General features: G+C 44.5%; 1 protein-coding gene across 5 annotated transcripts in view; it reads right to left on the bottom strand.

Moving 5' to 3' along the window:
- Positions 1-9,192, bottom strand: part of FEZ1 (fasciculation and elongation protein zeta 1) — a 42,284-nt gene extending 33,092 nt beyond the window's left edge. Inside the window, exons 1-3 of one of the 5 annotated variants that reach the window (XM_070457352.1) lie at positions 8,356-8,611; positions 7,870-7,916; positions 3,053-3,408 (exon numbers count right to left, since the gene is read on the bottom strand). In XM_070457352.1, the coding sequence (XP_070313453.1) occupies positions 3,053-3,363 (311 nt within the window). In that variant the 5' untranslated portion in view covers positions 3,364-3,408; positions 7,870-7,916; positions 8,356-8,611. Of the gene's footprint in view, positions 1-3,052; positions 3,409-7,869; positions 7,917-8,355; positions 8,612-8,991 lie in introns of those variants that run through there. The other 4 variants (XM_070457350.1, XM_070457354.1, XM_070457351.1 and 1 more) reach the window with 4 other exon arrangements.
- Between the last annotated feature and the right edge of the window lie 8,091 nt (positions 9,193-17,283).

Below are 17,283 nucleotides of genomic sequence, written 5' to 3' on the forward strand. Positions count from 1 at the left end.
CTTTCCTAAAAACTACAACTACCTGTCTACTTTCCCTGCCTGATTATTTAGGATTTACTTGTCTTCAACTTAAAGCATGGCTGACTACAATCTGTTTATTTATCATGGGAACTTGATTTTTAACATGACCTTTAACCCAGTACTTCTATCGGAAGAACAGGAAACTCAGTGTTCTCATATATTTCGCCTCTCTGTCACCAGGGTCCTTGTAAGAGGACAGACAGGAAAACCCAGAAAGGTAGGAAATGGGGTGAAGGCTGACCATTCCCACTCAGTAGGCCTCCAGGTTGGATCTCTTATGACAAGGAAAGGATGAGTCTACATATGCAGAGAAGAGATTCTGGAATATTTTCTAAATTTAAAAAACTGAAAATATATTTTCATACATATTGACTCTCTTTTAATGACTTCCATGCCCTGACAAGGCAGAGATAAGTTGATATTTCAGCCAATTCTCTTTGAGCCAAATAGTTATAAATGAAAACTTTGGGATTTCCCTGCCCATCCGGTGGTTAAGGCCCTGTGCATCTAATGCAGGGGGTGCAGTTTTGATTCCTAGTCTAGGAAATAAAATCCCACCTGCCACATGGCAGGGCCAAGAACGAGAAAAGAAAAAAAATCAAAACTTCAAAGGGAATCACTCCCCTTGCTTTCTGATTTGTGCTATCTTTCAGGAGATTACTTTGGCCAAGAATTTCATTGTTTTTGTTTGAAGCTTCCATTATGTAGTTCTAACCCATCCAAAACACTTGCAATTCATTGGTGGATGAAACCTCTAACTACCAAATCCTAGCAAGTTTATTAGAACAAGAGAGCTGGGTTCAGGAGACTATTAATCAGATAGATTAATAGATAGATATTAAATTATCTTTTTCTTTTACCCCACCATAATATTACAGTTGAAGTAGCTGGATGGGTATCTATAAAACAAACTGTGTAATTTGATTCAAATTTTTAAGCAGTAAAGCTTTAGATATGTATGAAACACAGTGAATGACCAGAAAGCACAGTATTACGATTTCTCTCCCCAGATTCTTCCCACCACACTATCCCCACATCATATTTTACCTCTAAAGAATTATTCAGCTTTCAGTCATTTAGCTGAGCAGTCAATGAGGCAGGCAGGATAAGACCAATAATCCCATGTGATGGTAATTAACATTGAGTGGCCTCTGCTAATGTGCTAGAAAAGGGTAAGAATGTGGTTGTTGAACCTCTGTCCTTAATGAGGCAGAGGGTGGTTTTCGACAAGGGGACATGATCTGTTGGAAGCAAAAGGAATTTTCAGAGCAAAGCCTGGGTAAGGTGAGAAATGAGGTTCTTAGCCAGTCCTTAGCCCCGCCTCATCAAAACTGAGCTCCAAATGTTCCAAAGATGAGCACCCTCACAGTCAACTAGAGTCAAGCGATGAGACCGAGGTCATACAGTGAGTTAGTGAGAGTGCAGAAATGACAATTCATAGTGTTTCTAGTCCATTGCATGCTGCAGTGAACTATGGTCAAAGAAACTCTGCATTATAATAAAACCTCAGAACCCTTCTTCTTTGATCTCAAGGAGTTGAGCAAATTGTAACAGGCTCAGAATCTAAAAAATCAGTTTGAAACTTAAAATTGAATTGAAACACATAGCCCACAGTCACAGTATTGGTCACCAGAGTGAAATGTCCTCTGTGATCGTACCTTCAGGCTAGATTAATTAAAAAGAAAAGGAGGAAATGCATTACATGTACCTATGAGGCTAGCTATTATTGCTCATCCAGGTCATTCAATATTCATTCAAAAAACATGATTTGATCACTTACTACATACCATGCACTATGTCAGATACTGGAGACAGAATAACGAGTAAGACAGACAGACAGCCCTAAGATTCACAGAGATACAGTCTCAGTAGTTTTCAAATAAGCAACTATCTGACAAATATAATCAGGTTCAATCTTGTAGTGCAGAGATTCCCAGTCTTTTCGGCACCAGGGACCAATTTTGTACAAGACAATTTTTCCACAGACCGAGAGTAGGAAAGATGGTTTGGGGATGACAAACGCATTTCATTTACTGTGTACTTTATTTCTAATCTAATGCCACCGCTGATCTGACAAGAGGTACCAGTAAACAGCCTGTAGGCTGGGGACCCCTGCTGTAGAAGGGGTCTTCTTCCCCCACTTACTTAGGAGCAACTTTTCCCACCCAAGTACTTAAAGAGAAACCAAAAGTGCAGTTGCTCTAAACTTCCACTACCAACTACTCGACATTTCCTGTGTGATCCCTAAAGAACAGTTGATGCATATTTTATCCCTATGGGGAATTTATGCCTGTTTTTACTAAATACCCAAACATCTTCTTTAATTCATACAACAAACACCCTCTTCTCTTTCTAGTCCCTCCTTGAACAGCACTTTTCTCAAATCTCTGTTCCTGACTTCTGTTAAGACCCTGGAAGGTGACTATTAAGTGACACAGGGAATACTCAAAAGCCACTTCACCTGCTTATCATCTTTATTTTGTCCAGGGTAATTCCCCAATCTCTTGGTTCAATGTTCATGCTTTCTTATTTGGAGCTGTCTTAACTTCTGCAGATAATCTTTCCCGTCCTGAGGGGGTGTAAACAACTTGGAGATTTTCACAGTTCTGGTGTTTTGTAAAGCAAATTGTTTCAACAACATAGTTCCTCTTAGTTCATTTTTTTTCTTGCCCTTATCTCTAATATCTGGAAGGATTATTATGATATAAAGAAAGCTGAAAATAGACAGACCCCCAAATTTCCCTTGCTCCTGAATTTTGATTTTGTATCTAGGGAAATCTCTTTCCTAAAAATACTTTATTCCTTTGTGGTTTCAACTTAAGAAAACTCTAAAAAAAAAAAAAGAAAAGAAAACTCTACAGGTAAAGGGACATAATGGAACAAGGTCAGCAGTTACCAGGGAGCGGTCTCAGTGATACAAAAATATAAGTAATATGACATAAACCCAAGGACAGAAACTCGCTCTATGTCAAGGAGCCCCAGACCCCAGGGCTCTAATCTGAGACAACAGAGCACAACTGAGACGCCTTACTCCTCATCCTGCAGGGTCTCCTCCTCCTCTTGAATCTGGAACTGGTTCTTCACCGGAGCTAGGTTCTCGGTCTTGGCGTTGTAGTTCCGAAAGCAGACATTGAGCTTCTCATCAAATTCATTCACCAGGTCCTCCATGGACTTGAAGCTGATGATTTCAGAAGAAAAATTCTCCAGCTCAGATAGGGAGGGGTCCTCGAGATGGTGGGGAGATGAGCCGTAGAAACACCGGGGCTTCTCCTCGGGGTCTTCAGAGCAGCAGGGCCGAAGGTCCTCAAATTCTTCATCCAAACTCACCAGTGGGGCCTCCATCCTTGCACAGCAATCAGAAAACTGCAATGATCAGGATTCGTATATCTGGAAGAAATAGACACAGTAATGTGAGTTTGGACTGGGCTTTTATGCCAGCTCTGTTGAGGAGCCACAATCACTTATTACATAATTGCTCATTACTCTCAGCCCCTAAAAACAAACATCCTGCTTTACTGGCTCCATTGTCTGTGCTTCCTCACTATTATACCCTTAAGGAGTTCGAATGTCATTATCAGTGTGAATAATGCTAACTTAATAAGCATGCATTTTGGAGACACACCTGCTTCCCATTCCCTGCCCCCGAAAACAAAACCTAACCTCAATAAAGGTTAGGGATGCAGCCCCCCTAGACCAGACTGCCTAGGTGCATCTGCTCCACTCCTTAGCTCCTGCCCAGCTGTGATTGTAGCAGTAGTTTAACTTTGTGCTCCTCTTTTATTCTCCTTAAGACAGAAATAACAGCAGGACCTACCTCAAAGGGCTGTCCTAAAGGTTAAAGGAGTAAATACAGGTAAGTGCCTAGAACAGTGCCTGGGAGATAATAAATGTTGATGTTGTTCAATTTATGTTCTTTGTATTATGATGGTGATGATTAACAAAAGTCTACATCTCAAAACTGGGAACTTTGTGGGACTTCCATGCTGGTCCAGTGGCTAAGACTAGATTCCACAAGCCGAAACTAAGACTCTGCGTGCTGCAACTAAAGATCCTGCATGCTGCAACTAAGACCCGACACAGCCAAATAAACAATTTTTTAAATTTTTAATAAATATTGAAAAGGAACTTCCCTGGTGGCCCAGTAGTTGGGACCCCACACTTCCAACGCAGGGGGAATGGGTTTGATTCCTGCTCAGGGAACTAAGATCCCACATGTGGTACAGCAGAGCCAAAACAAATAACCTGGAAGTTTTCCATGACTTATTCGGTGGCAAAATCTGCCATGACCTAAACTCATTTGGCAACTAAACCTGATCTACATACTTATAGAGCTGTTTATGGTTTTAATGTATCCCATTTAGTGTGTTTTGCTGCAGAAATTTTAATTTTTTTTTTAATTATAGAGATGGCTGCCCCAGCCCCCAGGGGATGATATGCAGAATATGCACTCTATTACTGCGTTCCAAAACCTGAGATCATCTAAACTCTGAAACATGCCTGGCCCCAAGGGTTTTGGACAGGGCTCATGGACCTGGATATTACTACTCTCATCAATAAATGGTGGACTAATAGAGCACTAATACAGACTTTCATACAAGCACCTGAGTGTTTTCCAGACACACAGCTTATGTCTGGAACTAGAAGAGTGGATTAGTGACCTGTAAGAGACAGACCCATCTACCCGTGTCCTCCAAAGCCAGACTCCACAGCCACCTGGGGCACTGCACCCCAGAAAGCTGTACATTCAGGCCTCCTTTCATTTCCCAATAGCTCCGGGCCTTCAGCTGTGATTTATCCATCTGTATGTATATAACCAAGCCCTTCCCCAATTTTAATTTAAATTCCTCGAGGACACGGACATCCTCTGGATACCCTCCACGGTTTCTAGCACACACGGCCTGCGGCGAGGCAATCAATCAATGTGTGCTCACTGACAAATGATCTTCCGTCCCCCTCACATAGTTTTCATTTTCCACTGCAGGCAGCCAGCACAAGCTTATTGTCTATCACGCCCTTCTCTACCTACTCTGTTTCCTTCCCTGGAACACAGCAAGGCAACCAACTTCTATCTCTTATCTGTGTGATGACTGATCCAGTCAGATGCTTAAATTGGAACCACTACTCAATGAGAAGCAAACAGAGCAAAAACCATCCTCCACCCCTACCTTTAAAACTAAAATCTACATAAGCAAGGCAGATGGCATGCCAGGTAAGGACTTAGACAGTTCTTCCTGGGATTTTACTGAGATTGAGTCAGTTACCACCACATCTCATCAAAACCCATTCTGAGTATTTATAGTTTGCAAAGGCAATGTAATAAGACTTCAAAATATAAAAAGATACAGCAGCAGCATGACAGCTTAGAAAGAACACAGCGTCAAGAGTCAACAGACCTGCCAATGCCTGAGTGAGTGAGAAGTACTGTGGGTCTTGACTTCCTCAACTGTTAAAAAGAAAGTGTTAAAAAAAATGTTGGTATAGAGCTAATACTTTTGGAAGTCACTTTTAATAACATATTAACATAATTAATAATTTAACTGTATATTTTAATAATAGAGTTTAATATATCTAAAATTTTACCATTTCAATATCTATTCCAAATGTTTAAATATTAATGAAACATTTGACACTCTTTTTTCATACTGTCTTCAAAATATAGTGTATATTTTACATTCACATTATGTCTCCATTTGGACCAGTCAAATTTCAAGTGTCCAACAGCCACTTATGGCTAGTGGCTACCATATTGGACACCCCAACTATTAAGCAATACACAACTAATTGCCAGTTAGAGGCGCCTCACCGATGGTCAACAGACTCCTGAGGGATTTTTGAATACACCATATTTCATTTTTTTGCATTTAAAAGCATATTTCAGGGAATTCTCTGGTGGTCCAGTGGTGAAGACTGTGAGTTTCCACTACTGGGGGCACAGGTTTGATCCCTGGTTGAGGCACTAAGGTTCCACATGCTGCTCAATGTGGCCAAAAAAAAAAAAGAGATAAAATCATATTCAGAGAAAGATCCCAAAGGGTTCCTCTAAATTGCTAAAGTGGCTCATCACACAAAAAAGATTAGGAATCCCTGAGTGCCAAAAGAGTGAGTTTAGAAAAGATCACTCAGTGTGACAGAAATTAAGGAAAGGTTTACAGATGAGGAATTTGTGTTGAGAGAGGAAGGACTCTGATGATTAAGCACCTGGACCCCAGGTTTCCATCCTGGTCCTATCACTTCCCAACTTTGAGACTCTGGGCAAATTATAAACCTCTTTGACTTTATTTCCTCATCTATAAAACAGGGTTTAAAATAGTACTTATTTTGGAGGTTGCTTTGTGCAGTAAATGAGACAATCTTTGAAGTGTTAAGCACAATGTATGGAATACATGAAGTGTCCCAAAATGTCAATAATATTAGGAAAGCAAAGATAGTTACATGAAAATGTGAGGTGACAGTGCTTCAAGTAAAAGAAAAGCTATCCTTGCCAAAATATTTCCGGTGTGATGCTTCAGAATGCTTATCAAAAGAGAGAACTATTGCTGAATGAATGTTATCATGCTTTTTACTAAGGCACTCCTGCTATTTTCAATTCATGTGGTCAAAGCCTCTCAGATCACTGGTTCCATTTCAGCAAGACATGAAAGCTACCTAGCTGGTATTCCAAATATTCACACTTCCTTTAAATCTGTACTCTTTCTGGAGGGGACAAGGGAGCTGGCATGAGAAGGTATACCAAGGAGGATGTTGACTGCAAACAACAGAACCTATCCCATCAACTGGTAACAAGAGGGCAACCCAATCGGAATCTAAGACTATGATTGAGTTTTGAGTGATGGCAACAAGGAAGATTATTCTGAAAGCACCTGTCCTCAGCACAGGCTCTAGAGAAAATGGATTCACCTACAAGATTATAAAAGAAGAAATGGATATCACCACTCACTCCGGAGTTCAGAAACATGATCACTGGAAAACTCACAATATAGCCTGATTTCTTTTCATCAACTCACTCCCTCCCCAAGCGCCGAGAAGGTCTGCATGATTGACCAGCTGCGGATGAAGCTAAAACGGAAAGCTCTTGACAACCAAACTGAGCCCAGATTTTGTAGAAAGAGCCCAGGCTGTGGCCGAGGAGGTGAGAGGCAAGCATCTGGTCCACCTCAGCTTCAAGGAGGGCTCCCTGAATTGGGGCTGGCTGTCCTTCTCAAACGGCGCCCCTTCTCTCCTCCTTTTCCGCTTCTCTTAGTGGGGGGCTTCTGCCCCCAAATGAGATGTCCTACTCTTGTATCTTGGCAAGCTCATGCCTGTCTTCAACCACAGCTCATTTCAGAAGCTTCCTTCCCTTAAAGCTGGGGTGAATTCAATTGAGAGTTTATCCTCCTTCTCCATAGTTCCAAAATCAACTTGAGGAAAAATAAAAATGAAGAATAGCAGAAAAAAAGGAATCACAGGAGGGTGGTCTTGTCTTTTTCTCTTTATCATAGAACGCGAGGGCAGGACTACAGTTTGCTTATGTCCTATTCCGTTTATTTTGGCTTCCAAGAGACGGTGTAATTTGGAAAAGGACCGCACTGAGCATAAGGGAGACCCAGTAGGAAACACAGAAGCCTCTCGCGTGCGGCACAATGATACACGGTCGCCGCAGCTCAGGCTGCGGGTACCGGTTTCCCAGTGCCTGCTCTGCCGAGCTGAGCAGCAAAGAATTCACCATGCCTCCCCCTGCCGGGCCTCTGCATCTCCACACAGGCCCCACTCTATCCCCGCTTCTTCCCACTACTTGCCCCAGAGATCAGATGATTCTATATGCCCACCGCCCTCCAAACCATCCCCAAAGCTGACCGTCCACTGACCCACCTTCGGTTTCCCACTGCTCCTCAGCAAAACCCAGTGCCAAGCCGCACCTTCGGACGGAGAGTATTTCACCGCAAAGAAGTCAGCAACCTCTTTGTAGTTCTGCTTCCCCCCCTTCTCCCTCCTGCTGCTCCATCCACCCTCATCCCACATCCCCTCCCCCAGGCTGCCGGGGTAAAGAAAGGCCCCTCCAAGCAGCACAAAGCCTGGCGCTCCGAGGAAGCCGGGCTCACCCGCGCAGGCCGCACGCATACTCCACGGCCACGGCCCTTTCGGCCCAACCAGACCCGGACGCGGGGGACGGGGCGTGGAAGGGGGTTCAGGAGGTGGTGTCGCGGCGAGGAGGGAAGGGACGGGCAAGACAGGAGAAGAGAGGGCGGTGACAGGCCCCCGGGGGGCTCTGTCGGATACTCCCCCAGCCCCCAGAGGCCCTGGGCCCACAGGAGCGCAGTGCACCCCCACTAGCATCACACTCGTCCTTTCCCCGACCTGTTCGTGGTAAAACAATCGCTCCGCCGGCGTCTGCGGCAGCTGCCAGTGGTTCTGACACTGCAGGAATGCACGGTCCTGGAGAAAGGCTCGGCATCCCAGGGAGGGGCGCGGGCGGGCTGAGGGCCAGGTTCTTAGAGGCACAGAAGATGCTGGGGCGTGTAAGGGAGCTGGACCAGATGACGGTCCTGGGAGGAGGTACCGACCCACTGCTCCAGCACCACCAGGCAGCTCCCCTGCCTCCCCCAGCCCCCAAACCAGGCAGCCTCCCGCCACACACACACACACACACACACACACACACACACACACACACACACACACACACACACACACGCCTGGCTGGTGGGCCGCGGCTCTGAGGATGCTCAAAGTGCGGGTCTTCCAGAATCCCCCGGCCCCCGGGCACGGCAGCCCACCCTACTCTCCCGCGAAGGGCTGGGCAGGAGGGCGACGGCCCTCGGACTCTCCCTTTCGATTCCAGGATGGGACAGGATGGGGTGCGGAGAGTCGGTGCCCCCAGCCCTGCCCACCGGAGCATCCCAAGTCGCGCGGGGCCTCCTTCACCAACCCGGTCCACCCCCCACCCACGGTAGTGGGTCGGTCCGGACTAAAGGTCGCCCCCCGCGACGGCACCTGTGCAGGTCCTGGCAGAGGGAGGCGGATCGCGGGGCTCAGCTGGACACCCCCATCCAAGGGCCGCGGCGAGCGGCCGGAGCGCAGCGGCAGCGGCAGCGGCAGCGGCGAGCCAGCGAGCGCTCCCCCCGTAGCTCCGCGGGCGCCCAGCTCTCGGCTCCCCTCCTCCACTCCGCCCCCTCCGCCCCCTCCCCGCGCTCGTGCCCGGGCTCCGGGGCGGGGGGGGGGGGGGGCCCACGGTGGCGCGCGCCGGGCACCCGCACAGCGGGCACGCGCAGGACCCGGACGTCATCTTCTCGTTAACATTCCTTGCTTTCCTTGGTGCATGTGGCTTGCCTTTATGAATATTTATGACTACTATTTCTCTTTCCTCCCCCCTACCCTTTAGCGCTGGCCTTTCTGCTTCGTTCATGAATATTCAGAAGCTCAAGATGCGTACTTGCAGTAACTCCCAGTGTGGGTTTCTCACCGGGAGGGCCGGGCACTGTAGCTTCATCATGAAAGCGTAGGCGGGTGGCCGAATGGATGGGCGGGGTGCGCAGGCGGATGCCCGCAGACACACTCAAAGACCTCCGTGGACTTTCTGGACTCCCCGTTTTATTCTGCTGGGGACTGGCGTGAGCAAGCTGAGGCATGCCTACAACCCACTCGAGGTTTCAAAAGTAATAAACGCTTTTAGCACCCAAAGATGCAGGGTAGGGGCTGGCTTCAGGCCAAGAAAGCTGCAAACATTTCCACTATCCATCTGCAGGACTTTTTCGTGGGTCCCACACAGAAACTCTGTACCAGTTAAACATTAACTCCTCAGTCCTTCTCTGCAGCCCCTGGTAGCCACCATTCTACTTTCTGTCTCAATGAATTTGGCTGTTCTAAGTACCTCGTCAGTGGAATCATTTGTCCTTTTGTGTGTCTTATTTTCTTTAGCATAAGGCTTTCAAGGTATATCCGTGTTATAGCATGTGGAAGCATTCTATTTCCGTTTAAGGCTGAGTGATATTCCATTGAATGTACATAAAACAAGCTTCCCAGGTGGCTTAAGTGGTAAAGAATCCACCTGCCAATGTAAAATACTCAGGCAGGAGACGTGGGTTCCATCCCTGGGTTTGGGAGATCCCCTGGAGGAGGAAATGGCAACCCACTCCAGTATTCTTGCCTAGAGAATCCCATGGAGGGAGGAGCCTGCTGGGCTACAGTCTCTGTGGTCATGAAAGAGTCAGACCCATACATTCTTTCATCTATGGACACCTGGGTTGTTTCTGCCTTTCAGCTGTTGAACACAGGGGTACACTTTTCAGGCAACATTTTAAAAATATTGTTCTATGACCTGTGCTAGACGTTGGGGAGGTAAAAATTCAGGTCTGACTTCAAGAGGTGCAGAATTTAGTCTGTCAATTTACAAACTCTGTTACTTGGAACCAGTATTGATTGAAAAGTCTTTCCCCAAATTTATATCCACCAAAACCTCCGAATGTGACCTTTTTGGAAACAGGATCTTTGCAGATATAGTTAGTTAAAAAGAGGCTATAGTGGATTAGAGTGGTCCTAAATGCAAGGAGATCCAACCTGTCCATCCTAAAGGAGATCAGTCCTGGGTGTTCATTGAAAGGACTGATATTGAAGCTGAAACTCCAATACTTCGGCCACCAGATGAGAAGAGCTGACTCATTTGAAAAGACCCTGATGCTGGGAAAGACTGAGGGCAGGAGGAGAAGGGGACAACAGAGGATGAAATGGTTGGATGGCATCACCAACTCAATGGACATGAGTTTGGGTAAGCTTCGGGAGTTGGTGATCGACAGGGAGGCCTGGCGTGCTACAGATCCTGGGGTCACAAAGAGTCAGTACACGACTGAGTGACTGAACGGTACTAAAAATGCAATGACTGATATCCTCATAAGAAGAAAGGACACAGAGAAATAGGAAAGAAGCTACGTGATGACAGAGGCAGAGATTAGAGTGATACAACTACCAGCCAAGGGACACCAAAGAATGCCAGGAGCCACGGGAAGCCAAAAAGAGGAAAGGAAACATTCTTTCCCAGAACCTTCAGAGGGTGCATGGCCCTGCTGACACCTTGATTTTGGACTTCTAGTCTCCAGCACCATGAGACTGTAAATTTCTCCTGTTTTAAGCCATCAGTTTATGGTAATTTGTTACAGCAATGCTAGGGAACTAACACAGACTTTGGTGGTGGAGTGCTCCTGTAACAAGTATTTAGGACTTCCTTGGTGATCCAGGCTTCTCTGGTGTCTCAGACAATAAAGAATCTGCCTGCAATGCAGGAGACCTGGGTTCAGTCCCTCTGTTGGGAAGATCCCCTGGAGGAGGGCATGGCAACCCACTCCAGTATTCTTGCCTGGAGAATCCCATGGACAGAGGAGCCTAGAAGGTTACAGTCTGTAGGGTCACAGAGTCGGACACAACTGAGAGGCTAACACACACTGTCCCTGGTGGTCCAGTGGTGAAGACTCTTGAGTTTTTAATGCATGGGGGGTGGGTTCCATCACTGGTGGGGAACTAATACCCCACATGCTGCACAGTGCAGCTAAAAAAAAAAAAAGAATTTAATGTGGAAATGGCTTTGGAACTGGGAAAAAGATAGAAGCTAGAAGAACTTTGAGACACATGACAGAAAAAGCCTAGGTTGCCTTGAAGACATTGTTGGTAGAAATATGGGTTAAAAGGCAATTCTGGCAAATGGTCAGAAAAAAAAAAAGATGAATTATAGAGAAAGCTTCTATCATCATAGAGAGTACCTGTGTTGTCATGGACAGAATGTTGCTTAAAATATGAATGTTAAAGTGCATCTCATAATTATGTTCTCAGATGGAAATGAGGAACACGTTGTTAGAAACTGGACAAAAGGCAGTCTGGTTAGAAAGGGGCAGAAAGCATGGCTGGAACGTCTTTTGCTGTTGAGTGGTGAGTAGATTTTAAGCAATGAGCTTAGATATTTAGCTGAGGAGATGTCTGAAGTGTGGAGGATGTGGCCCGGTTTCTCCTTGCTGCTGATGGTAAAATGCAGTGAGGATGATGGCCTGGACACCCTTCGCTCCTAAGCATCAAATTGCATGTAACGTTTCTGAGAATGTTATACCAACAGAAACACTGCCAGCATGAACTAAAAGGCACAGAGATGGAACACAGTAAAGGTAGACTGTTAAGACTTCTGAAATTTCACGTGCAAGAAGCAGGCTGATAGAGGTGAACGAAGGATAACGTTCAGGAAGAATGACTCTGAGGGCAGGGCCAAGAGGATGGAGCTTCCAGCCTCAAAGGATTATTCTCAGTCCTTGAAACCTCATGGAACTTGCCCTGCTGGGTTTTGAGCTTGCATTACACTAGTAAGCTCTTTTCTTCTTTCATTTTCTCCCTTTCTGAATGGGAAAGTCTATCCTTTGTCTTACCATCATATTTTGGAAGCAGATCAGTTTCACGGGTCCAGAAATGGAGAGGAATTTTGCCCTAGGATATACAATACCCAGCATGTGCTTAGTCATTCAGTCCCATCTGAATCTGCGACCCCATGGACTGTAGCCCCCCAGGCATCTCTGTCCATGGGATTTCGCAGGCGAGAATACTGGAGTGGGTTGCCATTTTCTTCTCCATCCTAGAGCTTTAAAAGTTTCTAAATATATGACACTCCCAATGGACAACGGTATATGTGCTTTAAAGAAGATAAAAAGTGTTTTAAGCAAAGCTCCATGATTGCTATCAGAGTAGGAAGTGGTACCACACTCCAGTATTCTTGCCTGGAGGGTTCCATGCACAGGGGAGCCTGGCAGGCTGTAATCCATGGGGTCAGGGACTCAGACATGACTGAAAACACACACACACACACACTCACACACACACACTCACACACGATTGCTATGTGATAGTGGAGAATAGAGCAGGGGGTTGCCCAAAAGGTCACCTAACTTAGACCAGGGGTTCTCAAACCCAGCACTGCTGTATTTTGAGCTGAGTGGTTGTCCTTAGGGGCTCTCCTGGGCTCTGTAGGATGTTTTAACAGCATCCACGGCCAATACATGCCAGTAGCAACCCCCTAGCTATAACAATCAAAAATGTTTCCAGACTGGACTTGAGGGGTGAAAAAAAAAATTACAAAATTGCCCCAGCTGAGAGCCACTAGCTTTAATGTAAATCTTTCAGGAGTAAACATTCTGCTAGGATGGTGCTGCTCTTCCTACGTAGGAAATTAGCAGGACCAAAGCCTACACACACACACCTTTCAAGTATGAAAAATTAAAACTGGGTTAGAGTAAAAACCACTGATTGTTGACAATACAGGGTAAACAATCAACCCTGAAATTTCACCAAAAACATTCTAGGGACTTATTTTAGTTCCCGAACTGAACTTATTTTAGTTCCAAATTTACTTATGGAATCAAATAATCTTAGCATAAATAGAGCACTTAAAGGTCATTTGGTCTAATCACTCACCTGATGAAGAAACCAGTATCCTTCTAGATTATGTTATACACAGCTTCTACTTAGATGCCTCTCGTGATGAGAAACTTGACCTTACAGGGCTTCCCATTCCTTTTTTTAAAATGGCTTTCAAGGCTAGAAATGGCTTTTTAAATTTGGAAATTCAGTGATAGCATGATATGTATTGTGCTCATCATATTTGATTTTCCTTAAAAGGACCCTTCTCGAAGAAACCAGTTTTCCATGACATTCTGGAAATGAGCTGCTAAATCTTCATTGAAAACTTATGTCTATCACAGCCCAGCAAATAAAGATGAGATCATCACACCTGCTAACACTGTAAGATTACTTGATTTTTCTGTCACTGGTAGTTCTTGAACAGTAACATTCAGTTTGAGCCTATATTCATCTCTATCCTCAAGCTCCAGGGTTAATTAAACTCCCTGATTTGTTTCCACAAGGGAAATGGAATATTCTCCAAGATTCAAATTCCATTTGTAACCATATAGTAAGCAAGTAATTACTCCCTACCACAAAGCACATGCACCAAGAACAAAACTATATTACTCTCAAAAAGAATAAGCAGAATTATAAAAATTGACAGTAGATCACACCCAAGAACAATGATAAACTCCAGAATAGTCACTTCTGCTTTCTGATGAAAAAAGACAAAATACATGAGCTAGTTGGCAAATAAAGAATGAGATCCCTTAAGATCCTGAAGAACCTCATCCCTTAAAGAATGAGAGTTCCCTTGGACATCCTATAAGTGTAAATATGATGACAACTTCTTTATTCTAGAAACGAGTTAGATATTTCAAGAAAGCAGAACTACAAATTTTAATAGGAAAATATAAATGAAGTCCCCAGTGTGAGGAAAGCTTTCTTGTCTACAGTGGTCAAAAAGAAAGGTTGTGGACTTCTCTACTGGTGCGGTGGATAAGAATATGCCTGCCAGTGAAGGGCACGCAGGTTCAATCAATCCCTGGTTGGTCCAGGAAGATTCCACATGCCTCCGAGCAACTAAGTCTGCGTGCCAAAACTCCTGAGCCCGAGCTCCAAAGCCCACCAGCCACAACTACTGAGGCCCCTGCAGCTAGAGCCTGCACGCCGCAACTACTGACGTTTATGAGCCTAGAGCCGATGCTCCGCAAGGAGAAGCCGCCACAATGAGAAGTCTGTGCACCGCACCAGAGAGTAGCCCTTCTCACTGCGGCTAGGGAAAGCCCACAGCGAAGCAGCAACAGAGACTCAGTGCGGCCAAAAATAAATAAAAATAAAGGTCTTTAATCTTCCTTTCTCAGTGGCTACTAAGTGATTCATTAGCGCAAATCAGCATGTGCCCTGGGTGAATGGGGACAGAACAGACTGGCCTATTGTTGCCACCTCCTCACAATAGGAAAGAGCCTAGGGGCAGTGTCATGAGGGAAAGCCACTCATGACCTGGTTCAGCTCCACGGGCTCACTTTTAGGTTAACTTTCGGTTCTTTATGAGCCCCTCCCTACTCCACTCAGGGACATCATTTGTATAAATCCCTAAAGATTGACTCCCACCCCCTCAATCTCAAGGAACTTCTCTGTTTTCTGCTATCCCCAGGATGCCTTGGTATTCAGAGATGAATCAGAAATAAACTTGAGGGAATAAAAATGCCAAAAAAATTTTGCCATTTTACTGCACCGGTCTAGCCATATAAAAATCACTTCACCTGCAAACCCCTAGAGTCCAGCACACTCTGCAAATCCTGCCCTGGGCTATAGCTATCCTCTCTAAGCCACGGGTAACAGCAGCGTTTTCAACCCTGTGAAAATGATGAGCAAAGAAGCCATCTCTTCCCCAAAGCCTCAGTTTTAAGTTAGTCTTTTTGGCAAAGTCATTGTATCCAGGATCCATGTAAGCCAGCCTCTTCTAGTTGTCACATCCTGAAAGGTGACAGTTTGACCATATTGAACACCAAGTTCGAAGAAGGATGCTGAATTAGTGATGGTCAAGATTTTTCCCTTTAAAGTACACACACCAGGATTTTCTTGGTGGTCCAGTGGCTAAGATTCAATGCAGGGGGCCGGGTTGGATCCCTCATCTGGGAACTAAATCCCACATGCTACAACTAAGAATTCCAAAGTCACAACCTAAAGATCCTGCCTGCTGCAACTAAGGCCCAGTACAGCCAAGTAAGTAAATAACATAAAATATATTTTTTAAATAAAATACGCAGACTGAAATAAATTTTTAAATAAATAAATAAAAACACTGACATAACCCAGTATTGGGACTGAGTTTTGAACAGCTATGAAAGGAAAAAAAAAAATTTTTTTAGATATTGATCAGATCCATGGAATGTGTGAGAAGGTGATGAGGCCAAGTACTAAAACTGTTGTTTTAGTTCCACATAGAATGAATATAAAACCAGAAGATTTGAGAAGCTTGGCAATCTATGAGCATTCAAAAATCTGACTTTTTTTTTCAGATTTGCATATTCAAACAAATCTAGCTTCTTTATGGAGTAAGAATTTTTCTGTTGGTTATAATGACTGGACCCTGGAAATGCAAAATGTGTAAATCAGAGGACTCTCACTCATCACCCAGCCCACCAGGCTCCTCTGTCCATGGAATTCTCCAGGCAAGAATACTGGAGTGAGTAACCATTCCCTTTTCCAGGGGATCTTCCCAACCCAGGTCTCCTACATTGCAGGCGAATTCTTTACCAGCTGAGCTACCAGGAAAGCTCACATTAGAAAAGAAAGATTATCCCCAAATTTGATCACGGCAACTCTTTGCAGCTAAAGGATATGAAAAGAAATTAATCTCAAACCCTTCGAGAAATCTTGTTTATAACAGGAAACTATTTGTTCCGTGTTAAGTAATCTAGCTCTCTGCTATTAATACTGGGAAGATCTAAGGAGAATTCCCAGTTTCATGTTTCACATAATTGTGTGATTATGGCTGATCTGATTATCTAGACCACATTAATGGAGAGGAAAGCTAAAGGGAGGGCTTCCCTGGTAGCTCAGCAGTAAAGAATCCTCCTGCAATTCAGGAGACACAGGTTCAATTCCTGGTTTGGGAAGAACTCTAGGGACATGGTAACTCACTTCAGTATTCTTGCCCGGAGAATTCCATGGACAGAGGAGCCTGGCAGGGTGCACTCCACAGGGTACCAAAGAGTTGGACCCAACTGAAGCGATGGAGCACAGAAGCACACACACTAAAGGGAAGGGGCACAATTTAGTTTAAATTAGCAACAACTCCATAGGCTAGGAGTCTGGCATTTGAGATTTCAGTATCAAATTTACCACTGGTGAGGTTTGTGACTTAGAGAAGATTATTTAGGTTTTCTGAATCTCAGTTTCCTCTTTCATCATATTAATGGAAAGGGCTTCCAGTAAAATCTTAAGTTTAATGAATCTAAAATCTATATTTTTAATTTATTTTTAAATTCTTATTGGAGTATAGTTGATTTATAATGTTGTGCTAGTTTTAGGTGCACAGTATAGTTTTAGGTGCAAAGTAAATCAGTTATGCATATACCCCTACCCACTCTTCTTTGGATTTCATTCCCGGACAGGCCATTCAGAGTACTGAGTAAGGTTCCCTATGCTCTTAGGTTCTCATTAGTTATCTATTTTATACACTGTGGTGTATGTGTACGTGTCAGTCCTAGCCTCCCAGTTATCCATCCCCACACCTTTCTTCTTAAAATCTATGTTTTCTTTCAAAAACCATTCATGACATTTTGTTTAAAGTGACTCCAAACTCACTTGGAATGTCTTTACATATGTGTGTGTGTGTGTGTGTGTGTGTGTACTTTTTTTTTTTGGCTGTGCTGGGTCTTCCTTGCGGTGCTGGGACTCTCTCGTTGT

Source organism: Odocoileus virginianus, chromosome 28 (genome assembly GCF_023699985.2).
Source record: "Odocoileus virginianus isolate 20LAN1187 ecotype Illinois chromosome 28, Ovbor_1.2, whole genome shotgun sequence".
Taxonomy (NCBI): Eukaryota; Metazoa; Chordata; class Mammalia; order Artiodactyla; family Cervidae; genus Odocoileus; species Odocoileus virginianus.